This window comes from Vanacampus margaritifer, chromosome 2, assembly GCF_051991255.1.
Source record: "Vanacampus margaritifer isolate UIUO_Vmar chromosome 2, RoL_Vmar_1.0, whole genome shotgun sequence".
In the NCBI taxonomy this organism is placed as follows: domain Eukaryota; kingdom Metazoa; phylum Chordata; class Actinopteri; order Syngnathiformes; family Syngnathidae; genus Vanacampus; species Vanacampus margaritifer.
The window spans coordinates 37,425,337-37,452,354 of NC_135433.1; the positions used below are offsets into that span (position 1 = coordinate 37,425,337).

General features: G+C 39.0%; 1 protein-coding gene across 3 annotated transcripts in view; it reads right to left on the reverse strand.

The window, feature by feature from the left end:
- Positions 1-892: 892 nt before the first annotated feature.
- LOC144044132 (myosin IXb) overlaps positions 893-27,018 on the reverse strand; it is a 34,147-nt gene continuing 8,021 nt past the window's right edge. Inside the window, exons 4-42 of one of the 3 annotated variants that reach the window (XM_077558356.1) lie at positions 22,970-23,064; positions 22,850-22,912; positions 22,660-22,759; positions 21,144-21,244; positions 18,976-19,099; positions 18,808-18,897; positions 18,614-18,730; positions 18,220-18,354; positions 18,001-18,113; positions 17,764-17,905; positions 17,180-17,369; positions 17,028-17,103; positions 16,755-16,847; positions 16,578-16,617; positions 16,387-16,497; positions 16,221-16,301; positions 15,791-15,901; positions 15,586-15,708; positions 15,365-15,514; positions 14,430-14,575; positions 14,006-14,347; positions 13,683-13,764; positions 13,352-13,549; positions 12,150-12,256; positions 11,983-12,065; positions 11,180-11,364; positions 10,157-10,264; positions 9,894-10,064; positions 9,773-9,814; positions 9,537-9,648; positions 8,276-8,349; positions 8,008-8,200; positions 6,546-6,674; positions 5,342-5,447; positions 4,835-4,966; positions 4,610-4,733; positions 2,392-2,486; positions 2,185-2,309; positions 893-1,780 (exon numbers count right to left, since the gene is read on the reverse strand). In XM_077558356.1, coding sequence (XP_077414482.1) covers positions 1,575-1,780; positions 2,185-2,309; positions 2,392-2,486; positions 4,610-4,733; positions 4,835-4,966; positions 5,342-5,447; positions 6,546-6,674; positions 8,008-8,200; positions 8,276-8,349; positions 9,537-9,648; positions 9,773-9,814; positions 9,894-10,064; positions 10,157-10,264; positions 11,180-11,364; positions 11,983-12,065; positions 12,150-12,256; positions 13,352-13,549; positions 13,683-13,764; positions 14,006-14,347; positions 14,430-14,575; positions 15,365-15,514; positions 15,586-15,708; positions 15,791-15,901; positions 16,221-16,301; positions 16,387-16,497; positions 16,578-16,617; positions 16,755-16,847; positions 17,028-17,103; positions 17,180-17,369; positions 17,764-17,905; positions 18,001-18,113; positions 18,220-18,354; positions 18,614-18,730; positions 18,808-18,897; positions 18,976-19,099; positions 21,144-21,244; positions 22,660-22,759; positions 22,850-22,912; positions 22,970-23,064 — 4,815 coding nt within the window. In that variant the 3' untranslated portion in view covers positions 893-1,574. Of the gene's footprint in view, positions 1,781-2,172; positions 2,310-2,391; positions 2,487-4,609; positions 4,734-4,834; positions 4,967-5,341; positions 5,448-6,545; positions 6,675-8,007; positions 8,201-8,275; positions 8,350-9,536; positions 9,649-9,772; positions 9,815-9,893; positions 10,065-10,156; positions 10,265-11,179; positions 11,365-11,982; positions 12,066-12,149; positions 12,257-13,351; positions 13,550-13,682; positions 13,765-14,005; positions 14,348-14,429; positions 14,576-15,364; positions 15,515-15,585; positions 15,709-15,790; positions 15,902-16,220; positions 16,302-16,386; positions 16,498-16,577; positions 16,618-16,754; positions 16,848-17,027; positions 17,104-17,179; positions 17,370-17,763; positions 17,906-18,000; positions 18,114-18,219; positions 18,355-18,613; positions 18,731-18,807; positions 18,898-18,975; positions 19,100-21,143; positions 21,245-22,659; positions 22,760-22,849; positions 22,913-22,969; positions 23,065-27,018 lie in introns of all 3 variants that reach the window. The other 2 variants (XM_077558359.1, XM_077558358.1) reach the window with 2 other exon arrangements.

Below are 27,018 nucleotides of genomic sequence, written 5' to 3' on the forward strand. Positions count from 1 at the left end.
ACTTTAATACAACTTATTTTAGCCTTAGTTTTACCTGCACAATTTTATGGGATTTACAGTCCTAATTAAACAAACGCAAATTTTATGGCATTTGCAGTTATTTGTTTGATACTTGAGCAACTTTAATAGGATTTATCACTCTCCATTTAACCAGCACAACTTACATTTTGACTTAGTCATCTTAGTGTGACATAATGATAAACTTATGGATTTCTTTCAGCTTTTACTGTACCTGTGCAATTCTTATGGATTTTCACGAGTCATATTTTTACCTGTCCATTTAAGGAGATTTACTTTAAGGAGATTTACTGTAACTTTAACACCTGTAAATCTTAAGGGGTTTACAGTACTCTATTCTGCAACCTTTATGATTTAAAGTTTATAGTCTATTTTATTTTTACACCTGAAACCTTACAGGACTTATAATTACGGACGGTAGTCTTATTGGGAGGAGCAACTTTTAAAAGTTTTCTTGTAGCCTTATCTTAATCTTCACAATGTTTATAGGAGTTAGTGTAATACTCAACCTGTGTCATTTTCATAAGATTTACAGCAGCCTTAAACTTCTACAACTTTTATGGAATCTACGGATACTCTTAGTTCAACCGGCACAATTTATGTAGGATTTATATTTGCTGTCCCGTGCAACGTTTGACACTTTTAATACTCTCATTTTAATAATTGCAACTGTTCTGGCATTTAAGGTAACATTGTGAAACATTTTGAGATTTACAGTACGCATTTTTACACATACAACTTTTTATGTTTACAGCTGTCTTTAAACTTGGCAATTTTAATGGATTTACATTGGTCTTATTTTTCCCCTGTGCAAACTTTGGAATTTATAGCAGCCTTTCTTAACCCCTGCAATTTTTACAGGATTTAGAGAGGATTCATTTTAATCACTTATTGATTTATTTACTTTATTTGGAAGTCAATTATGTGTTGGGTTACATTTTCTTCTATTCCAGTAAGAGGCAAATGAGAAAAAAAAGGGTCAGTTTATTTTAAGGTCCTGGTCAAAAGTAGTTGACTTGCCAAATTTAAACATAAGAGTTAATATAGCAGTTGAAATGGCAATAGGGGAACTGGATCAGTCAATGCAATACAACAAAACAGCATCTGGAAATACTATGTACAACACTAGAATTGTAATTTTTGTACAGTAATATTTTTTTTGTTCATATAGACCATATCTCGGAAGTGATCCATACTTAGTACACTTGATAAAACGGTGTACAGTAAAATGACAACCCAGTGGGTCACTTAATGGGTGAAAATGTTTTCTGAAGGCTATGCTAATTTGATGAAAAAAAAAATACATTGCAAATGTTTATTATTGAGTGGGTCAAATGTTCCTCTGAGGTTTTATGTCTTTTCAGAATGGAATGGCTGATTGCACCAAATGCACAGAACGTGATGCTGCATATGGCCCCACAGGTTCGCCACTCTAGTGAAATATTGTAGTGACATATGCTGTATTTATCAATGTCTTTAAGTGTGCACAATTGTAGCAGCATTGGCAGTTGGAAAAAGTCGAGAAGACAAAAGTGCACACCACAACAAGGGTGATGTTAACTGGCTGGCGTGTCTTCCTCCTTCTCCCCCTCCTTTTCATCAATGTAAGGAATTTCCAGGTTGTCAAAGCTCCCGCTGAACACTTTTTTGTCATCCACGGTGGGTGAGTCGGATGCAGAGAAGCACCCGGGTTTGACGATGTCCTCCGCGACGCGACTGACTTTGCTCGCCCTGTCGACTGCCGGCTGCGTGCTTGCCTTTGCTGCAGTCACAATACGTTACAATGTTACTTCACAGTTCATGTCAAAGTAGACGCATACAACATTGTGGAGCGAATAAACGTCAGTATACTGCAATGATACGTAACATCCTAAAGAATCTTTCAGATTCATACTGTTTGTTTTTTGGGGGGAGAGGGGCGGTGGTGTCACATTTTATATATATATAAAATAGCTTAATTTCAGGGAATAGTCAATTTCCAGAAAAAAATTTAATCAATTTGAAGAAAGTGTAGTATTTGAGGAAAAATGTGGTACATTTGGCCCAAAATAAATATATTTGAGAAAAAAAAGTCATATTTTCAGAAAAGTTTCCAGTTTCCGGTCAAAGATTTGTATGCCATTTAGTGCCGAGAGGAAGGTTAGACCACCCTACCTCCTTACTGACCTTCCGAGTCTAGACTGCCAAGGCGGTCATCCAGACTCTCCGTGCTCATGGACGACGATGAGTCCAGGATCTCATTGTCCGAGTTCTCCTGCTCCAGATCGGGCAACCTGCAGGCCAGGTCCAACCTAGCGAGGTGTTACACACAGGCTTTACTGTAAATACCCAAAAAAAGGAGTAAACGATGCACACGATGCCAACGGCTCTTACTTTTCCTGCTTGATGGACTTGATTCTTTCAATGAGAGTCCTCTCATCCGAATCAGTCTGGTCGGGAATTTCCAGCTCAGATGGTTTTTCCACAATCTGCAGAGAGACAAGAGAAAAGCCATCATTTCTAAGAGATTACAAGCCTCATGAGTCAATTGCTGCCGATTGAACCGAATCAAAGCATTACATTGTAAAATTGTTGCACCTTTGAATCGTATCGAAGACGTGTATTAAATCTATTATGAGAGATGTATACCAGATATAAAACGGTTCGGCGTTGCTGATGATTTGTTGTTTTTGCGTGTGCAGAATCGTGAGTATTTCTTTTTAATATTGTGTATATCTCGGGTCAAATATTTGTGTATTAAGTTTGTCTAATTTTCTAGTATTTTTATATACTAGGGCGTGCCAAAGTAAGCATAGAGGAATATCACATCCATGAAATTAAGTGGCATATTTGTTTCTGTTTTTCTAAGTAATATTGTATGTGTCATCTCTCTCTTTTTATCAACTGTATACCTACTTTTGCACCCCCCCCTGTATTTATCTGTAATATTTTACACATTATTGCTTTGGCTGTCATTAGATTGCGAAGGCATATCTAATGTTTTGACATGTCACTCACAATATTTGTTTTTTTCTAACCTTTTTCTCACATTTTTTTGTATTTTTTCCCCTCTAATATTGTTGGTCTACTTTTAATGTGCATTTTTGTCTAATATTTGTGGATTTCTGTGTTGTATTCTTGTCCCTAAATCCTTCCATTTTTGTCACATTTTTAGATTGGATTGTTCTTTTGGATAATGTATTTTTTACCTAATATTTGAATATTATTTTGCAAAATGGATGGATGTTTCTTTGTCATATTTTTGCTATAGTATTTGTGTATTTTATTTTTTATTTTGAGCATAGGCTCTATGTGGCCCTAAATTTTGCAAATCCCCATCTATGAAAGTGTAGAACTGGCCTTGGCGCAGGTCTGTGCATCACCGAGTACAGTTGTCGTTTGCTCAGTTTAATATGAACAGTGTTGGGGGTAACGCGTTTCAAAAGTAAAGCGTTGCAGTAATATATTACGTTTAGTCAGTAACAAAGTAATATAACGAGTTACTGAAATACATTTTGGTAATATTATTACAGTTGCTGACTTCCGTAACGCGTTACAGTTTTGTGACCACAATAAAATATAATCGCCGATTATTGAAAACACCTCAGAGTGATACGCTGGGCTATCTCCTTTGAGAACAGCATCGTATTCCATTAACACGATAGTCAGCTCTGTACAGGCTGAGAAATCATTGTTTCTCACACCCACTTACAGTGTCACAAAATAAAACATTGAAAATACAAGCACAAACAAAGTAAAACAAAAAAATTATAAACTGCGTTTAGAACTATGAAAATGTAAGCGTTATTGTGTTTTTAGATATGATTTGAATGAATGTGCCATCACTTGCAGTATGGAAAATGACGATCACCGATGGGCTGATGGCGAGCAAAATGCATTCTTGGGAAGATCTCCAGTGGCTGATGACGCCATGCCAAAAGAACTCCAATCGCACGCGCACAAAGCACGACATCAAGTGACGGACACCCAAAACACGACGTAACGTGACACCATGTTTACTATTATTTTTTAGCCAATTTCTCTACATACATGTTTACTATGCATAAAAAAATACATGTTATTGATAAGAGGAACACACATTGGAAATATAAACTCATCTTTCCCTTGTATGTAAATTAATTGAGTATGTTGATAATTTTATGTATGGTGTACAGTCTGGGATTATTTATTTACCGGACCAAATATCAGTTCCAATATTTATATTTGCAAAAAAAACAAACATCTTGATACAAATATGAATCAAAGTGAGTGATCTCACACCATAGAGTAAAAATATTTAACATTATACCACGCGCTATATAGTTAAAAGTCCTCATTACAAGTTAACTTTACCAGCTATGATTGCAAATTTTTCATTTTCTTTTTAAAATCTCCAAATCTTGATTAAATAAATTAATCCCCGATGTAAAAAAAAAAGTTTAAAAAAAGGAACTTAAACTTGAGTAACTCATTACTCTACACAGACGGTAATATTGTAAAGACACGTATTACTTTCAAATGCAAGTAACATGAAATATGTTACATTTTGAAAATAACTTGCTCAACACTGAATATGAAAACAGCAAAGAATGAATCCCCCCCCCAATCTTACCGTGTTTTGTCTCTTCAGCTTGAGTTGATTGACAGCCAAGGCCTCAGCATACTCCAGCTCCTGGATGTTTTGCAGCTTCTCCTTGTAGCGCCTGAATTGCTCAGAAATGAGGATCTCCACGCACCTGAACACGCACACGCAAACAGGCACGTCAATGCGCAACCCAAGCACATGTATTCTGTGTGTATTCAGTGTATTCTGTATGTAGTGCAGAGCGTGACTCACGTGGTGGTCTTGGCCACGTCCTTCATGCCGAGGAAGGGGTCATCGGAGTTGGGGGAGCGCAGGATGCACGGGGCGAAGACGATGGCGAGGGAGCTTGGTGTCATCTTGTTGTAATCTTCCTCGTTGGCCACCCTGGAATCAAAAACACAGGCACACTCAAAATGGGCCTCATTCACTAATAATGCGTATGTTGTCAGGTTTTGTGTTCAGCAAGCCATCTTTTTCAAATTTGTAATTTTTTTTAATCCCCTGTGCATTGGCTGAGGTGTGTATAACAGACATCCTTTTTGGGAAAATAAAAATGGGCATGGGTTATTTTAATTAAGGCCGCTGCGGACACACATACTCACAGTCGTGTGAAGAAAAGGAGCCAGGTCCGGTTCACATATACATTCAACTTGAGTGCAGAATACAAATGTTGCTACTTGTTTATTAGTAAATTAGGCCTTATTGCCTCAAAAAGTCTTACAATGATACTCGTAACAGCTGTATAAAACGTATTTTTACCGGACAAGGTGGAAGATGAGCCGCTCCAATGTGTTGTAATTGGCAAGGGGAAGTTCATCCACCTTTTGGTACACTGCCCGTATTCTCTCAGCCCTCTCTGGAAACTCTGCAAACAAACAACCGAGAGGGTCGATGAATTTCCAGAACATCAAGTGTATGCTCGGAATACGCTTTCACACAGATTTCACAAAATTTCCACAATAGAGCCATAGCAGCAAATTTAAACACCTTCTGCCTCTTTTCTATTTTCTCTTACATGCATGTTTGTGACTATGAGCAGATGAACAAAGTGCTACCTCCACCAGTTCAAATCTTTTTTTCTTCTTCTCCACATTATAGGTTCTGAAGAAGAGACAGACCAAAACTGCTTGGAATGCGCACACTTTCCGGAAAGATCCAACCCACTGTTATGCATACTGTACTTGCTGATGTGATACAGCTCACTCTTACCACACTTGCTGGCAAGATGACAAGAGGCAGCTGACAAAGCCACTCTACTAGCAAAACAAAATACAATGGTGCCTTGAGATGAGAGTGACTCAATTTACGAGTTTTTCGAGATACGAGCTATTGCTAGGTCGATTTTTGGCTTTGATGTGCGTGCACAGACTTCAGATACGAGTGATGTATGGTGGTTGCAAACTCAACTCAACTGACTTCACAATCAGTAGCACTTTTGCAAATAATGAACAATTCTTCAAAAAGAGAGGCTCAAGTGTATACTTAAAAGAAGCACATAGCCTAGCCTTTCAGTCGCCTAGTTTAAGGTTAACGCTAATTGGCATTTATGTTGTGATGCTGTAATCCTTTAAATAATGGATTAAACAGTGCATAAGTACATTTAGAAAATCAATACAACAGTACTGACGGTCATAAATTCTTTATGTAAAGAATAATTAATATTAGTGCCACACTGATGAGCTGAAGGAGTAGAGATGTCTAAAATGAGCAGTGTATCAGTCTGTCTGTCTTACACTGCCCCCAGGTGGTCAAGGCAGGCACACCAAAAAGAGCAGGAGCAAATGGCCATTCATTGGTGCAACGTGACAAAAATTGTTCGATTGTTTTAAAATGCATTTAATTATGTCATTACTGTGTGTTGTTATATAAATGATAATATGTAGAACTATTTTTGCCTAAGTGTGGTCATGGAATGAATTCAACCCTTATCTCAAGGCATCATTGTACATTCATATGAACTCACCCACAGCATGCAGGAAGTCACTATAGAGAGAAAAGGTCATGAGCGGGTCAGGCAGCTCTCGGAGCCAACGTTTCACCAGGCCTGTGATGGTGTGGATGGGGTAGTTCTCCAGATTGGCAGCCTCGGGGTCTAACATGATAAAAAAAATAAAAAAGTGCAAGTCAGTAAATTTGAGACTTTAGCTGAAGGAGCACCAAAGGTACAATCTCCACAAGTATTTTTTACTTTTTCGTGATGTCACTAAAGATTAGCAAAGCTAACAGTCGCCCGAGTTTTATATTCTGATTAGAATTAATCCAAATGACCACATGGAATGAAAATACTGCATAGACCGGTAAAAACGTCAATTGGAATAAAAACGCAGAATCCGAATAAAATTTCAATTGAATTCACAGGGGTGATCTAAAATTATTTTTTGCCACTTCAAACAAACAACAAGTAAACCTTTCAAATGGAATAGCCAGGCTGCGTCCGGTTTGCACATGCTCAGTCTTTGATGGAAATGTGTGCACTTGAAAAATGGCAGCGAGAACTTGTTTTAAGCTACTTGTAACTTGTTTTTAATCAAGCTGTTGTACTAATAAAAGTGTTAAAACAATCACAACTACTGTGCTAAATAGACAAATTGTCTATCTTAATAAATGTTTACATTGTTCTTCACATGTCACATGGCTATAAAACGGCTGTTTTGATTAATGTAGTGGCGCACGTAAATGGCAGATCAGAATGGATCACGCAAATGTTAACAGTTGACCAGAGATCTTCGGTTGGGATGATTTCAATCAGAATGACAAAAAAGTAAACCCGGCACTAAAAAAATGTGTGACGATAACCGTAGAACAGAAAAAAATAACTTGTTTACACAGGAACTTGCATGGCTGAAACACACTAAATTAAATCAACTTATACACACACAATTTTTTTTAAAAAACAGATAGAGTATCTTTTTAATTTCACAAACAATGGTAAAACACCACTAGGTGACAGTATTGCTCTCATTTACATATCTGGTATCTTTAAAGGACTGCCACCCTTTAAGTCAGGGGTGGCCAAGTTCGGTCCTCGAGAGCCTGTTTTCCATGTTTCTCTCCATTAACACACCTGATTCATCATCAGGATCATTAAAAGGCTTCTGCAAAGCGTGCTGATGAGCTGATCATTAGATTCAGCAGTGCTGAAGGAGGGAGACATGGAAAACAGGCTGGATAGGGGCTCTCGAGGACCGAACTTGGCCACCCCTGCTTCAAGTGGTTTGGATGATGGATGGATTGTTTTATTTTTCACTACATTTTTTTTTTACTTGCATGACAGCTAATATTTTATTGGCATTTCTGTATTATAATTCTGATGTGTTTTCTGATATTTTATGCTCGTCTAAAATGAATGTATTATTTCCTAATGCGACAGTGACTCAGGAGCATCAAGCTATATGTAAATGTGTGTAGATCATTCACATCTTTACCCATCTCCATGATTTGATGGAGTTCCCGGGCGCGGCACGTGGAGCCCGATTTGCGGTAGATGCCCTCAGTGTAGAGGCCGTTCACCTCCACGTACATGAGCAGCAGCTCCACCACCTTGGGCACGGGGTTGGCCTTGCTGGTCAGGACGCAAACGTGCACCCCAAAGTGAAGGCCGCCGGGCACGCTGTCGTCCTGCCACAACAAATATAATATCAGTTGTGCGTATCTGATTGGTTTGTCTGTGCATTTTTGGCCTCTGTCTCTTACCTGGCGGGCGCAACGTGTTGAGCAGTCAGTGATGATTTTGCTCAGGCATTTCTTGTGACATATTACCTTGCACGCTACAAGGAAAACACAAGAGTCAGTCGACCACATGACAGTCACTTCAATCAGCTCCTCCGGCGGGCTCCCAAGGCGCTCCCAGGCCAGCTGAGAGACATAGTCTCTCCAACATGTCCTGGGTCGTCCCCGGAGCCTCCTGCCATTGGGACATGCCCGGAACACCTCTCCCAGGAGGCATCCGAACCAGATACCCGAGCCACCTCAACTGGCTCCTTTCAACGTGGCGGAGCATCTGAGCCCCTCTTGGATGACCGAGCTTCTCACCCTATCTGTTATGGAAAATTATTATTCAGCATGTATTAACATAACAAGTTTATACTATATTGTGGACACCTGTATTTTCTTTAACAATGGGCTTTTCATTTTTTGTACAAAAAGCAATATCTAAGTAATCTTGACTGATAAGCCTGCTCGGAACAGACTGCTTGCTTTCTGGTCTAGCTGACCTCCCTTTCTCCTCCCAAAAAACCCTAACCAGGCAGCATAAAGAATCTTCACATGATTCTTACTGCACACTCTCTCATAGATAATTTCTTCTTATAGATTTCTCGTGTGTATTTTTGAAGCTTCAAATATACAGAGACTACTGAAAATTCCACAAAACCGGACACGCTGCAGAGGAAACTCATTTCGGCCGCTTGTATCCGGGATTTTGTTCTTTCGGTCATGACCCACAACTCGTGACCATAGGTGAGGGGGGTAGGAACGTAGATCGACCGGTAAATTGAGAGCTTTGCCTTTCGGCTCAGCTCCTTCTTCACCACAACGGACCGATAGAGTCCACTTTTCAATTGTTTAACATTTTTTGTATACTTTTGTTTTGCCCAATATTTGCTATTATTTTCAATGTATGTATTTTTGCTCTCATTTGAGTTTTTTTCTACAAATTTTTTTATTTTTATTGGTTCAGTGTTTAAAAAAAAAAAGATTTAATATTTGTGTATTTTCACATATGGTTGCGATATTTTATTAGCTTGTGCAAGTGCACCTAATGGTTTGACATATTCCCCACCTATAGCAAAGCCTTAACATATCTCTTTTAGCAATATGGTAATGACAATGAGAACGGTCATCATTTTACTCATTAGATTCATGGTAGAAAATGTCATAGCATTTTATCTTCCATTATGCATTGTGTAACCAATGAAGTACATGGCTATTTGTTTTCCATCTCGTGTAAACATACCGCTGCACATGTAGGCTTTCTCCATTCCCCAAATGTAGGAGCCACACAGGTCACATGACTGCATGATGTTTACTTGGTAGGTGCTGAAGCGGTGATCCAGCGGACCATCAGGCTGTCAGAACAAAAGCAAAAATATTTTTGAATTTATGAATGCATATATATATATATATATATATATATTATATATTTTTTTTAACTACTGCAGCAAAATCTAAGCATTTACACAGTCAACTTACACATTTGTCTTTTTTCCTTCTCTTCTTTGTTGTCTTGGTAGCCTGAAGAAAGTCACAAAGTTTACTTATCATATTTGCAACTCAACTCAATTTAAATTCATAATATGACAGCAAAAGTGACCTTGATTGGCTCAGAGTCCATCCTCTTAATCTCTCCCCTGATAAAGCCGTCCAGCATTGATTGGAACAAGTTGACCACCAGCGATACCTCGTTTTTATTCTTGTAGCCGGCAAGAGAGCTGACTTTGTTTTGGTAGCCTTTCATCAGATCTTTGTAGCCGATCTGAGGCTTCTGTGGCGTGCATACAGCACAATATATGAGGAAAAAGTCCAGAGTCTCCATATATACAGAACAGGTAGCCTTTAGGCACATAATGCACTGACCTGGAGAGAGAACATGCCTTTAATGGTCTCTCTGAACTGCATGGTGGCCGTAAGGAAAATGCTCTCTGTTGGTGACAGCTCTTTGATTCGTGTTCGCAAGTCATTCACCTGGGAATAAAAGGTAAAACATAGAAAGTTTGCAAAAGTAACATACAGTACACTAAACGTGCAATTTCTAAAGGATTAAATTACAAGATCTGATTGGAAACAAAAAAAAAGAAAATAATTTCCAAAGATAATAAGTTTGACTGATTACTACATTTATTTTATTTTCTAATATAGGAAAGCTCGCCCACTATTTTTGTTTCATTTGTAATATTTGTGTGTTATTCATTTATGGTTTTTCTTTATTTATTTTTTGGTGTGATGATTTTTTTGTCTAATATTTTGGCCAATATTTTAAAACTTTTTATTTTTGCATATTATTTATCTAATATTTTGTTCATTACATTTTTTGCAATATACTATATTTTATTTTGTAGTTGTAATTTTGTAATATTATTTTGAGTATTTTTCATTTCATATTTGATTTTTTTCTAGTGATTTTGTATTTTTGTTTATCACTGTGCTGTTTTACTTTACTGGTTTTTTGGCTTTAAAAAAATATTTTAATTTTTAATATATATATATATATATATATGTATATATATATTTGAGTATTGTTCGGTGACTGCATTTGATTTTTTTTGTGCTTATTCTACTTATAATCCCTGAAAGAAAGTTCAATGAATAATATACATATAGTAAATACATACATTATTTATTTATTTTTTAAATTAAATTATGATACTGCGTTAAAAAAAACTTAGGAAGAGGGGTTAACAAGTTCTTTATTTTTTGTGGTGATGTGATTTACTTCAAGTACAGCGCAAGTTCAAGTGTACAGCGCACCCAGTATTTGAGAGATGGTGTCTATTTGAGTGAAGTGTGAAAAAAACAACAACATAATACTGTATCAGATAAATGGCCTAAACATACTGTAGCTGTTTAAAAGTTGTAAAGGTGTTTTTTGTTTTTCCTCACTTGGTTGCCGAGAAACTCGTCCAGGTTGCGCAGCTCTTTGGGGTCTTGGATCTCACGATCCAGTGAGATGTTCCACCGCAGAGCCCGCGTGGCCCGGCTGATTTTGATGGTTGGGTTGCGAGGAACCCGCCCAGAGTTCTGCGCAGGCATCTTGTAGGGGTGAGGTTTGTAGCTGGGCAAGGTCACTATGGGGAAAAAGCACATTTATGTTGCCTGTAATGTAACAGAATATTGAATCTTTATCATCTCACTCTATACACCAAGATCCAAGTATTTTCATACGATTATATATTGTAAAGGCACCATATCAATACACCGGCATTAAACATTAATACTGTGATATATATTATCATGCCATCTGTTATGTTGGAGTATATAAACATATCAACAAAGTGCTATAAAATATCGTAAATCCCAATTTAGATATTTAATGCTGGTGAATCATGTTGGATCACAATATTAACATTTAGTTCTGGTGTATTGATACTGTGTCATTACGATATATCACGGTATGGATATTTAATACTACTGCATTGATCTTACATTACACTCTGATGATATTTGATGCTGGTGTGTCAATACTGCACCACAAAATATAATGTTGATAATATGTCACAATATTGATATTCGATGGTGGTGAATATACTGAATAATAATAGAAAAATATTTTCTATATTTAATGTTGCTATATCAATCATTAAGATACATCACTATATCAAAATTTCAAGCTGGTCTACTGATAATGTATCTGATTGCCTTGCTTGAGGCAGCTCTACTAAATTTTAAGGTACAAACACACTTACCAGATTTATCTTGCGAGTGAGTTTCAATGTTGGCGGGTGACTTAGGTGCCCGCTTGCGCAGGAATCTACTAAGAAACCAAATTCTGCAGCAAAAACAATGTTCATTCAGTTACATGTTTAAAGTGATACAAACAACTGTTTGCATCATGCAGAGAGTGGCGGTGTACTTCTCAGGGGTGGTGAGTTGTGATTGGTTGGACCGCTGTAGTCTTGAATCCTCATTGGAGCTCCTGGCAGGAAGGCTGTACCTGGATCCGTCCGGCTCTGTGAGCATCTACGATGTAGGCAAGTGTGTCAATGGTGTTAATAAAATAAAATAATTAAAACATAAAAAAAGGGGGGGGGGTAAAACAGAAGACTTTCCTCCCTCTCATCTTTAGTAACCCCAGCCCATCTTCTGCAGTTCTCCCACCACCACACCATTTGCTTGGCACCTTCACCATTAAACACATTTCATGCAAAACTGCACCATGTGCTATGGCCACCAGCACTTTCTCGGCCTCCTCATGCACGCACAAACAAAAAATGAGCTTTTATTTATTAATTTTATATACTCTACCAGCCTGGATTATTCTCACTCAAGTGTGTGCATAATGAACATAAATGAAAACAAGTTAGAAAAATAAATCATAACTTACAACTTTCATGCCGTTTTTTCATTTTTTTATGGTAAGCAACAACCTGGCAACAGTTGTTGAGATTTTTTTTAACTTTTTTTTTTTTTTATCAACTTTTTTTTTTTTTTTTTAAATGGTGAACAAGCATTGGGCCCATTCAAATGAGTTGAATTGCTCACATATTTTACAATGTTAAGCAAAAAATAAAATCACTAATTAAAATTATAAATAAATGGGGGCGGGGGGACCCCCACATTTTGATTCATGTCTTGGTACAAACCATATAAACCTAACTGGATGTTTTATTTTTTTAAGTACAGTATATTACTCATTACAATTAGTTGAGAATTGACACAACAGGATGACTTGGGGAAAAAAAAAAACGTTTTAAAAACTCCTAAAAATATACATTTTTAAAAATTCGGAATTGTAGGGCAACGCGGTCTTAGCGGTTTGCATGTCTGCCTCAGAAAGAATCGAATCTCTGCATAGGCCCTCCTGTGTGGACTTTTTAGGTTTGTGTATTGATTACTTGCTAAAGAGAACTTAAATGCGCAAGTCAGAATTGTGTGGTCTGTGTCAATGAATCAGAAACAAGCTATAGAAATAGAAAGAAGTGTTCCCTTTTCTTTCAAAGAGCATCAGCGCATTCTTATGCTCATTGACAAGTCCCGCAACATTGCAGCCATCTCTTTTTGGGGAACATGCACATGCAAGCCGTGCAATGCGCAGCAGCCTCCTCTGCTCTGTACCTTGACCTGAGATTTGAAGGCACGGACGTCCACGCTACTGGCCGAAGTCTTCAGGGTGGGCGCGCGGGGACTGAAGGGGGGGAGCGGAAAGCTCCAGTACTCGCTCTCCTTGGAGCCGGCAAAGTTAACCATCAAGCCACTGCGGGCGTAGGCTAAGCGCCGCTTGCGCCTGGGATTTTTGCGCAAGCGCACCCTGACCTGACAGGGGGCCAGGGAGATTTTTGAAGCACGTGTCCTTAAGAGCTTGTGTGGTTTAATACACGAGGATCCTCCATTTGGGTGTTAAGTACAACTAAAAATGCAAATGTTTCTAAAACGTTTATTACATTACCTCGCTAGCAGACGGTGAGCTATCGGAGCCAGATGAGCTGATCTTGGACAGTTCATCAGCGGACATGGACTTCCCCTTGAGCCTGTGGCAGGTGAGTACATGATTGGAATGAAAACATGAGACTTCAGGTGAACTGCATCCATCCATTCATACCTAACAACATTCCATCTGTACATTTGAGTAAAACAAATATTCCTAAAATATCCCTGTGGGTCATCAGTCCTTCTAGTGAATACAGGTGAGGTGAAGCTATACCAGTCTAAACATCCATCCTTATGGTGACTTCAGGGAGGCGCATATGTACTCGTCTCGTCTATACTTACCGGAAGTCATCTTCGCGTTTGTCTTGCCGCCTGTTCACCTCCGGACTCGACTCGTCGCTTATTCTCTCCCGCCACCTCTCGGCCTTGTCCTTAAAGTCGCCTGTGTCTTTGTAGCGCTGGAGGGAGCTGCTCTTCGGGGAGTCAGCATTTCCGGGCGTCTCGTCGTTGCTCACTCTGGCGTCCAAAGGCAGGGACAGTGGCCGGTTGAGGGGTGGCGGAGAACCGCGACCACCTCGCCTGTCCCTGCTCGCAGCGGACTGACCGTTGACAGTGTCAGCCTGCTCGCTTCTGTCAGGGCTCACCTGCACGTTGTGTTGCCGACGTAGTCCTTTTCTTGACAAGCTGTGCAGTGGACCAACGTTCTGGTGAACTACTCTTATTCATTCCTTTTTTGTATGGATAGCACAGAAGAAAAAAAGCCTACCTGGCTCGGGCGGGTCGACCTTCTGATGAATTCTCTTGACTGCTTGTTATGTGCTCTTTCTCAGACCTCTTGAGTGAAGTCCGCCACGCTGTCTGGATGACTGAGGCGGCCTTACTTCGGTTCTCGTGAAACTCGCGCCAATTCCTCTGGAATGATACAATGAAACAATATGCTTGGGCACCTTTAGTCTTCTCTCATGTCATTACAAGGTAGATTTAGAATAACTGATCAGGATGCTAAACAGGGAAGTAACTTGTTTGTTTAGTTGAAGTAATACTGTGTACACTCTAAAAAGAGAATTGTTGAACCAACTTAAGTCTATAAAAAGAAGTGTTGACCAACTTAATTAAATTGCTTCAAGTGGTAACACACGATTGAATTAAATTAATCCAAGTTAATATATTAAGTTTAATTAATGATGAGGTCATTAAGTTTAATCACTTGAGATCATTAAACGTAAAGAATCTTTGTGCAGTTTGTCACATTTTTACTCGCGAGCATCTGTGTCAGGCTTGTCATGGTGCGCGTGCGAGTACGTGCACGATCTTAAAGCGACAGCCACAGTTATCAAACGAAGACATGACTTCAAATTAGGTACGAAAAACTCTGCCCCCTCCCCAAAGAATCTGTGGAGTGTGCGGGTCCGCACAGTCTACTATAAAAGGAAGATAAAAGCTGATGGGTGTAGTCAGAGTAAAACAGTCAGGGCTCTTCGTACCCATCTAGGCATTGGTGGAGCATGCATAATTTAGAAAAAGCTTTAATATTACCTTTTCAAACTGCACAATACACCTTTAATATATTAATTTTGGATTAACTTTATTCAATTGTGTGTTACCACTTGAAGCAATTCAATTAAGTTGGTCAACAATTCTCTGTTCGGACTTAAATTGGTTCAACAATTCTCTTTTTAGAGTGTAGTGTGTGAAAGCTACCTGTATAATGAGCGAGGCATCTCTCTTCTGCAGGAAGTGAATCCTAATCAGACATGTACGGAACCAGCGCTGCAGGACAACGATGCGACGCATCACTTCCTTGTTAAGGGTGTCCTGTATCAGCTGCCTCTCCTTTTCTTTAAGGAACACCTATATTACAAAAGTAGTGAAAAATAGTGAGTGCAAATGATGTTTTGCCCCTTAATTATACCTTAACCTACCTTGGTTTTTCCTATTTGGTAGGTGGTCTGATCCAAGCCCATGCTGGAGAATAGCTTAGTGATGTGTTCGGGAGACTCGGTCGCCTCTTTAGGAAGCAACATCCGGAATTTTTCAACAAATTCCTGTGATTGAAAAACAGTCATTAGTTCTCTAATGTACTGCAAACCAGATATAATAATAATAATAATAATAATAATGGAGCACCTTAAAAGTATATTTTGCGTTATAGCCAGACTTGAGCACTTGAACCATGTGCAGGAGGCCGGTGTAGCGGATTTGCTGACGCACAAGCTCTTCATCAAAGTGAAATTCTTTCTGTAAAAACAAACAAAAAGTTAATTAAAGCCGTGAGTAGCTATGAATGAAAAATTATCTCTGAAAAAAAACGGCGAAATAGCAAGGTTCAACTCACGATAAACCCCATAATGTATGAATTTTGGACGCAAATACAAATAGTGAACCGCGAAGTAGCGAGGGACCACTGTATAGTTCTTCAGCATGTGAAAACCCGCAAGATGAAGATTCACTCGCATTGCCTGGTGCTCTGACCTGAATTACTATTTATATGATATTACCTGAATAATTATGTGGAGAGCAACATTACATAATAGAGCTAACATTGCAATTGGTGTACCTTTTCCACGTTGGAACGCAAGCAGAAAATGAAGAGAGGTTGGGCTTTTCCGATAGTGTCCAACAGCTTTGTGAGTGATGCCTGTGAGTAGAGCAAGGAGTGTCATCAATACATCTCTATATTTGATTTATTGACTAGGTAGTAGCTAAAAACTGAACAGACGGACCTGAAACTGAGCGCAAACAGTCACCGTTGCAGGCCGTAAGGCGGATTTACGCGTGCGATTGTGCGCCACAAGACTCACAACGTGCTGGAGTGAGCGCAAATTCATGAGATTCTGATGCGAGGGGGAAAAAAATGTTAAAGAACATTCCAGTTCACATTAAAGGAATAAGGAGCATCAGATGACCACTTTACCTTTGGAATAAGTTGCTTCTGTCGACCGGCTCTTGTTTTCCTGCAGAAAATATATTGTGAAAAGCGCATATAGTGGTGTTGACTTAATCAACGCAAGTGCTGCCATTTAGGTTAGCAACAGAGTTCAAAGGGGTTTAGCAGCATCACTGAATCGAAGTGACATGTTTTTTTACTCACTTCCTCTTTTCAAAGTTGGTAAAGATGTCCTCAAAGACGTCAAGAGGATGTTCGTCAGAGCGATCAAAGGAGAAGTCCAGCGTATAGCTGTTGCTACAGAAATCAACAAACAATGCTTATACCGTATACTTAAGAGTGAGGAGCAGACATACTTGTTTAGTGTGAAAAAGCTACAACTACATCTCTTCTTCACAAGGACCACAAAAAGAATAGTACAGTTCAACACCACAAAAAATGTGTGTGTGGGGGGGATTAATGGAGACATTGAAATACCTGGAAAGTCTGTCCATGTGGCTGCTGCTCTGTTTCATGTCCCTGAGGGATTTTCGAGAGGCATGTCGGGCGGCCACTGGGTTGAAAAACACAAAACACGCATAAAACATGCGGGCCGCGCTTTTCAACATTTATCCGCTAAAACTACCCACTCTTCTCCCTGTGCTTGAGTCCCAAGCTCTTGAATACAGCCAAGATGCGGAAGGTGGCTCGGAGCACACCCCAACGGAATAACGCCTCGGGACTGGACGCCACCAGGTGATGCAGGAACGCCCGTTCGCTGCCACGGAGAAGAGATACGACTTCAGGCTTCACATGCTCCGTGTTTCTCTCCAAGAAGCCCTGCAAGAACACAACAAATGACAATTAAATTGTACCAGTGCAATGATGCTGTTTTCTCTTAAAGTTACAGAAGGACAAGTGATATCATTAGCTGTCGAAATAGGCTGTGATGAAAGTAACTCAAAAGAGAGTTGAATTTTAAGGGTGTCGTAAATACTGCAGTACTATATTCATGAACTGGGCTGCATTGTTTCCACACAAATTTTTGGGGAGTGTGTGTTTAAATTCATATACAACATCCATAACAATAATAAGACAGTAGAATCACCAGTTAGGAAACAACATGAATCATTTACTTGGCCACCCTAGATTATCCTGTTATTCTGAGAGCTGCCTTATCTAAAAGCAAGTAAAGCCGTTAAAGACTGAAATCAGTGAGAAAAAACGGTCTCACCTTGATGCAATATGTAACATTGCCAGCAAAGTGCTGAATAACAAATGATGACTCGCGATCAATGGAGGCTGCAAAGAGTGAATCGTCCTTGAGCTGCAGCGTTAACTTGTCAAACAGCGCTTCATCTGTCGCTTGAGGGAGGCTAACAAAAACACAAAAACAGACATTTAATCGGTTTTGCTGAATTCTATCACATATTTCGCGAGACAAATGAAATCTGATTAAGTATGATCTCACTTGCTCTCCTCATCCAACAGGTTGAAGAGACCTTGACTGATAAGATGAATACACTTGCTGTTGTCACTGTACTCAAAGGTTTGCCAGCTGATGCCCTCGGCCTCATAATCTTCCTGGAAATTTTGTTACAATCAGTATTCACATAGCAAAAGCAGAACACGTTATCCAAGTGGCACAAAGAACCATACATATCAAATTCATATCAAGATTTTTTCCTACTTGCTGAAGCGTGAAGATTTGCCGGTTGATGTAACATTGAAGTTTCTCGTTGCTGTAGTTAATGAACAGCTGCTCAAAACTGTTTGTGTGCAAGTTTTCCAGGCCAAACAGATCCAGAACCCCGATGGACAAACACTGAAAAACAAACATAATGCAACATTAAGAAACATAACGAAGCACAATGTAACACACAGAACATACTGTAGATTAGATACTGTAGCATACCATAGGATAAGATAACATCACAATGTTTGATACAGTAACAAAATAAGATACCATGGCGTAACATAACATTAGAGGTGTCAAAATTAATCGATTAATCAACAACTACTAATAGAGTAACTGTTTAGAGCCATTGTTTAAAAATGATCCAAATTCCCAGATGTTGGCTTACAGAAATGGACTCCTCCAGGTCCCGCTTATTGTGCATAGCATGGTTGATGTGAAGGACGATCCAGTCAAACAGAGAGGCATACAAAGACTTTGCCATGGAGTCCCGTGCTGCCAGGGCCTTGAAACAAAATACAAATTTAACTCCAGTTGCAAATTACAATGCACAATGCAGATGAACAACGAGTCATTCTGTACCTCCTGTAGTGTGAATTGTGAAAACACTGTGTCATTGCCCTTTAAGGCCCTCTTCTTGGTTAAAGTCTTCACCAGCAGCTCTTTTTTGACCTGAAAAGAATAAAATCAGCTTTGATTGGCAGAAGTGATGCACATTAATACCAAACACAGCCTTGTTGAAAAACATACCTTGAGTAGGTCTGACAAGGTGGACAAAATGTCAGTTGGCCACACCTCCAAAACTTCATTGTTCTCCGACAGAGTGAAGGTCACGTTGCCCAAAAGCAAGATGGCTGAGAGTATGGAAAATATGCTGCACAGAAACACACACACAACATTGTTTTAATGAACGTGTATCAAATTTACAAATACCGCTGACATTGTGTGCCAGTCAGTTTGCATCATTAATTCACCATCGAAACTGACACTGTCAGGCACTCTCTTACAAACACGCCACATTTTTCTCCGATTGGGGCTTGGCGAGCACGGACTTGTCGTCGACACTTTTTTTTGACGGCAGAAACTGGATGAGGTGAAATTAGTCACTCCCTCACTTTATCGACGTCGTTCTTCCGCTAAGACCCTTAAATTGGCAGTCTCTAATCTATGGGGCGTAAGGTTCCGTAAGGTTGTGGGTTCGATCCTCACCCCCGGTCGAAGTGTCCTTGAGCAAGACACTCAACCTCGATTTGCTCCCAGTGGACCTGCAGTCAATATGAGTGTGTGTGTGAATGGGTGACTGTGAGGCTTAATTGTAAAGCGCTTTGGGTACGATATGGTGTGGTTTTAGTGCTATATATATGCAGTCCATTTACCATTTAATCGAATGAGTAGCTGCACTTGTACAACTGCACAACTGTTCTAAAAGTTACCCACTGAGGCCATATAAACTCGATTGCGAACCAAAACAGCAGCAACTACCAAGGAAAGTACAGTCTCTCAGATGAATTTAAGTGTGTAAATGAGTTCCCTGTGCGCTATTAAAGATGATTTTACACTGTCCAATGTCGTGTGTGCGTCTGTGTTTGTGATAGAGCAGTATCAAGAAAGTGTGTTGACATGGTCTCGACCGAGAGACTAACATCTTTCTATGTCAGGGAGGAGGCAAGTATAGCCTGGGTTAGTGGGAGTTACGGAGAGTCTTCACCACATGTGCAGATAAACGCACACAGTGCATTTTTTCCCCCAAATCAAATATTCTGGAAGCCTTTTAATTTTAAGTATACTAGTGCCTTGAGATACACGTTTATTTTGTTCCATGACATGCTCATTACTTAAACACATCTCAAATCTCCCTTTCCAATTGAAATGAATGGAAATGCCCCCCCCCCCCCAAAAAAAAAAATTATTGTAACATTTTATAATAAAAAAATAGCACTATAATATTGGAATTTGTTAAAACATTAAGTAATGACATAATGATAAGTATCCCAAGTTTAATGGGTTATAACGCCGCAACCCCGATGCTTTTAGTTAGCCCGACATTGGCGTTTTGTGTTGTGTTAGCATGAAGCTAGCTTGCATTTTCAATTTCATCAATTTGTTTTGTAGAAATCAGTTAATAGGGTGCCGCACAAGTGCTATTTTTAGACCGGAAGGCAGCAGCGTCAACCAAAAGGGGGTCATCAGACGTACACTCATGCTCGTAACCGCTTGTTTTTGTTCTCGTTTGTCTCAGAAAAAAACATGCAAAGTAAACATGGCTGCTATGGAACTTGCAGAAACAACGACCGTCCATATATGAAGAATGCATTGAATTTTTTGTATTCATTCCTCAAAGCCAAAAACTCAGAGGGATAAATGTGAACAGAGGTTGAACTTGTGCGGACGTCCAAAAGACCAGTTTAATGCCAACGAGGTGAAGCCTTTCACCTTCATATGTAGTAAACATTATGTTTGGGGCCAGATGGCAATCCTGATCCCTTGCTGGCCACCGCCGTTCCGAAGAGGTAAGCGAATTTCGTCTTTTTTTCCCGGCATTTGGCACTACCCCGACTGCCGGACGACAATAATGAACGATGAGGAAAAAAATGCTAAAATAGCTTTGCCACTGTTGTTCACATGCGTCGAGCGTGACTGAACAGCCGAGTTTGACGGCCGTCATTAGCGTCATGAATAGTAATTCAGTGTGGTGTTATGTATTCTGCGGCACGCTATTATTAATTAATCTTGATACGGCCCTTTTATAAAATAAGTGCCAATGTTTGCTTAATTGCTGAGGTCCTTTAAAACAATTTCAGGGGGCGTCACTAACTTGTGTTTTTTGTGCAATAAGCGGCACGGCTCCCCCGTAAGCCGTAAATATCAAAAGTTTACTGTACTTGCAAAAATATGTTAACCTTGAAAAGCGTACATACTGTTTCTTAGTGGAGGGCAGAAAGCCGACCATCTCCATGGCTTGATGGAGCCTCTTGTACTCCTGCACTAGCTTTTCCTTGTCGTCCAAGGGGAGGTCTTCCTGAGGAACAAGTAGGACAGATATAATGACAATTCACACAACATTGTGGAATGAATGAACGTCAGAGTCTACGGGTGTGTCAATCGTCGTTAAAGATGCCGTCTTCGCGTAAGGTCAATCGTGTTTACTCCACTGCACAGAAATCTCTGTCCTAAAATTAATCTGTTTCTGTGCTTTGGTAGGTGCTGCTTACTTGATTTTGTTTTACAACAGAGAACGAATGGGCTCAGAAGTGTGTGAACAAGAGCAACCATATCGTTGGATTTGGTGATGCGGCATGTTGGTCATTAGCCAAGTCTTTTTGCACGCCTTGTTCCAGATGACTAAGCAATTGTATGTTTATCATCACGAGGCGGCTCCTGTTAGGTCTAAGTGAGATAGCGGAGGTGTCACCCTGGAGATCTCGTATAGTATTAAGAGGTGCAACAATTAATCGATCGAATTAATCGATAACTAGTTGATAATCAATTAGGGCAATAGTTTAACTTGAAATTGCCCAAATCCTCGGCATTTCAGTAAATATTTTCAGATTACCATCGTACTCCATGAAAGCAGACTGACTGACTTCATTGAATGAAAACAAGACATTTGCAAACATTCACTTTTAGGCTGGAAAACCATCATCAACATTTTTCCCTATTTTCTGACACAAAATAGAGAACAAACCAGTAACTAAATTATAAGAAAATGTGGTTAGTGCATTTTTTGCACTGTCAATTGATGGAAAAGAAATAGTTACATTGACATTGAAATCAACTTAATTGACACTTTAATTTCCTGTTATGCTCGTTTCTATGGTCTCTCGGGATACTTTGGTGAATATGACCTGCCGCATTCCAAACCATATGGTTGGGAAAGGCTTCTTTTATAATTTTTTATTTTTTTTAACTACAGTTCCTTCAATGCAAATGCTATAGTTTCCACACAGACATGAAACCACGGAATCCATTTCAACTCTGTTGCCAACCAAAACAACAGCATTTACCAGGGAACATAAACAATTCCTTGGATTAACTGGATTATGGAAAACAAATTCTCTGTAAAGCAGTAAGATTATGCAACATTTCCTAATAATATATTTTAAATATCTTTTTTAGTGTTAAACTTGAAAGTGAGAATTTTGACCCACAATATAACAGGAGGGTTTTAATATCTCAATTTGAATTTCAGCTTCAGTAAAAATGACTCCTTAGCTGTCTGCTCAAAACATTATGTTCCCTTTCCAAGGTTGTCTGATACTTCTAGATAAGAAAGCTCTTTGAAGGCTTTTCAAAAGACACATGAATAGAAATCAGGTCAGTTTCTCGCAGTCACTTAAAGCCTTAAATTGTACTATAAAAGTGATTATTCAAGTCTCTAGTTAGTACAATATTCAATGCTCAGAACATACTTCACCCGACAAAGAGCAAAGGTACCTGCTTGAGGTAGAGATAATCCTGAGGGGCTAACAAACAAAACTCCTCCCGCTCCTCTTTGGACGCTCCCGCCAGCAGGTAATAGAAGACGTGGTAGTTTCTGCATGTAAATCCAACAGTCATAAATGCGTTTGTGTTGGTGAAAAGATTTTATGATGATGGCACCTGAAAAGGTGTATTTCACATTTACCTCTCCCTCTTATCTCTGTGAACCAGTCGGGACTTTTCAAGCAGGTACTTCTTGATAACTGCCCTAAAGACAAAAGAGCGTTAACAGGTTACCGATTACCACCTAGTATTAAACTCTTACCCTCGGATGACGCCGCTCTCCAAGTAGTTGAGTTGGATGAACTTCCCGAAGCGACTGGAATTGTTGTTTGCTACAGTCTTTGCATTGCCAAAAGCCTGTTGGAGACACAGGAAGAAGCAGACATTTTTTAGTCATTCTGCTGAAAATTTTCATTTCGAAGTAGCCCTGGAAGCCACAGTCACTTGTGCACATGAAATTTGGTATGCCATAAAAAAGCCTCAACAGAAAGTCTGCCCAAGTGACCATTTTAGAGTTGTTTTGGTCAAAAATAAACTAGGGATGCACGTTAATATCGGTGGCCGATAATTATCGACCAATTTGACGTCATACAGATAAACCAGATAATAAAGAAATCCACCCATAATAATAGACTTGCCGCGTTGGTCCATCTGTTGTGGTTGTGGCTCAAGATGTGTCTCCCCAAAATGATACCCTCACTATTTTTTGTTGAATTTTTAAAACATGACTGTTTTGTACGTTACAAATGTTTCGATGTATTTGTACTTATAGTAGGACTCGAAAGTATATTTGTTTTAAAGTTAATTTTGCAAACAATTATCGGCTTACTTATCGGTTATCGACATCGGCACGTTCTAAATGATTGGTTTATCGTATCGGTTGAAAATACCATTATCGTGCATCCTTAAAATAAACCTTTTCAAAGCCCCTAGATTTTTTTTAGGTCAGCCCCTGAAGCCAATTTCACTTGGCAACATGAAATTTGGTAGACATGTTTATTATGACATGTCACAAAAAGTCTCAAGAACCCATTCCCAAAAAGACAAAGGAAATCTGCTATCACAGACTAAACAATTATTATTTCCAGGGATCCTTCAAAAACAAACTTTCCGGCATATTTTGTTAAGATTCCTACCAAATTTGAGCTCCTGTATGTGTTCGAGACAGGTGGATGACACTACTGTATATTGCGAAAAATGTTGTTTATGTGTGTGAGCCTTTGGGCGCATGGTAGTAAAACACAAGACTCAAGCAAGCTCCACAAAGTCAGATATTATTTGACCTTTTCAGTAAGGAAGATTTAATGATGGTGACAGCGGATCATTTCACCTTACATTATTTCTTTGGGGAAAAAATGGCTTTGAAATAACTTGGAAGTCAACCAGCATCATGGAAGCGATTGTGCTGCATGTTGGAGGATCCACCGGCTTACTCTGTTGACAAGCATGGCCTAAGTTTCCTTCTCGTCCCACCAAGAAACACACACAGGCCATTCCCCCCACAGGGAAGCTAAACTATATCTGAGACCTGAGTCGTCGAAAGAAGGCACGGGTTGTTCCTCATTCCAGTGGCAATCTTGCTGAGGGTCGTGTCTTAACAGGCCAACACATACGGAACTCCGCTACACCTGAACACTACGCTCAAGATACACACTGGCTAGTACTGTACACCCTTAACAGAATCTCTGGAATGTTTCGCTTGGATGCTGTCATCTTTTTGCGGATATGCGGGAATAAAGATAAAGCAAGATGAAATTGCTCCATGGGAGTACTATCACCATGGTAACAGCGTTGTTTATATGTTACATATATTACAATTGACTAATCCGATTAGTGCACATACCTCCACCAAGGCCCTCTTGAAATTAACCACCTCAATTAATGAACACGGTGTTTTGGTTTATGATGAACTTCTGGCGCTGACCTCCGAATTTGTAAGATGAACGTACCATAAAGTCACAAACTTGTGCTAATGGTATGCTATGTAGTAGTAAATGGTAAATGGACTTATCTTGTAAAACACTTTCTACTCCATATGGTGCTCAAAGCGCTTTACACTGCACCTCGCATTCACACACTCACACATTCACACAGCAGTGGTCGGCTGCCACCATACAGGGAGCAGATTAGGGTTCAGTGTCTTGGCTAAATGGTTCCAGTTGTTGGACTCAGCCGTAACAAAATTTTAGTGGAATAAAAAAAAAACAAAGATTAGTCTATCTACTCTTCAGGAAAGCAAATCCAAAGGTGGTCTAGAGGCACCAAATTTTATGTACTACTATATAGCTAACCAGCTACAATATGTCGTTCTATGGGCACAACCCAACAGAGACACTAACTGTTGGTTGGAACTAGAACAGAAGGATTGTAATAACCTCAGACTTCGAGATTTACTCTTTATTACAACATCGATTAAGCGTCATAATTGTTTTAAAAACCCAATGATTTCCGCCACCGTGACTGCCTGGTGGAAGGCACTAGAAATGACAAAAGCCCAAGTGGAGCCCTGTGGGCTCTCTCCCCTATGGCATAACCCCGACTTTCAACTTAACAACCAAGCGTTTCATTTAGCTGTGTGGGAGCAGAAAGGAATTACACATCTCCACCATCTCTTCTCAGATAATATGTTTATATCATATACATCCTTGCTCCAAAAATACAATATAAAAAACGGAAATTTTTTACATTATCTTCAAGTTAAAAATATGATAAAGAAAAAAATTCCAACACTTCGGGGTACGCTCCAACCGCCTGTTTTAGCTAAAGATATTAACAAGCTTTCTCCGACAACAACGAAAAAACTTTCAAAAATATATAAGTTACTTTCATATACTGATAAAATGTCTTTACCCATCTCGAAATGGGAGACAGACTTGTCTATAGCACCGGAACCTGACTTTTGGATTCAAGTTTGTGAAAACGCATTTAAAATGACAAAACACACAAATTTACAACTTATCCAATATAAAATTATTCACAGAACATACATTACTCAATATATGATGAAGAAAATGGGACTCTCAGACTCCGACATTTGTCTCCAATGCTTACAAAACACTACAGACACTTATGTTCATGCTTTATGGTTATGTACTCCGGTTATGTATTTCTGGACTAAAGTCTTAGAAAAACTTTCCGCTATTTTGGACTGTAGGATACCTTTATCTCCAAACTTGTGTTTGCTAGGTGACCTAACAATAACTGACTTACCACATAAACAATTTCAATCTACACTTGTAGCCCTTACTATCGCTAAAAAAACAATTCTTGTTAACTGGAAAAATAAACAAACTCTGAATATCGACCAATGGTCTAACCTCCTCATAAATCACATTTTAATGGAAAAAATATCTGCCTCAAATAAAAACCAAATATCAAAATTTATAGAAACATGGTCTACGTATATAGAATTTTTTAACCTAATTCCAGTTACTTAATTCTGTCTGTTAGCGAGAGCCACTACATCGTGATAACTTACATTGATGTTTCTGCATTTGGCAATTTATTATTATATTATATTATTAGTATGGGATTTTTTTTAATGGGCTTTGGGTGAACTGATGAATACACACACGCTCGCACGCATGCACGCACACACACACACGCACATACACATACTCACCCACATACAAAAAAATAATATATATATATATATATATATATATATGTGTGTATATGTATATATATATGTATATATATTAAAAAAAAAAAAAAACATTTATTAAATTTTTTTAATTTATTTGTTTGTTTGTTTTTTTTAAAAAAGGAGAGCAATGATGATGTCAAATCGAATGAACAATACTGAGCTCTAGAAAAAAAAAAAAAAAAGAAGGGTTCAGTGTCTTTCTCAGGGACACTTCAATTTCAACATGGTCGCCAAGGCAAAGGATAGATCTCATAACAGTTGCATTGGGATTCAGGAGACAAATGCTCCACCACTGAGCCATGCTGTAAAGTCATTCAATCAGTTGTAGTAAAGTCATTATTACAGTAAATATTTGTATGAAAAACACTTTCAGGCTTTTGACGTAAAGCAATCCTATAAACTGCTATTTTTACAAGCGTTACATATTGAGCGGAAGGATTACTACAAATTCCCTCAATATCAACTCCAGTTGTGCCTTTTTTGCAAACTACTTCCTGCAGGCCTATAACTGAGTTAAAAGGTTGAATGGATAGGACTTGGCAGCCTGCACATAAATAAATATTACCAAAAATTGTTTGAACATAATTCGTTCCTGTAAAGTGTTCAAAGTCCAAATTGTTCAACCTCCAAAACACTTTTTCCCATAGGAAATAATGTAAATGCAA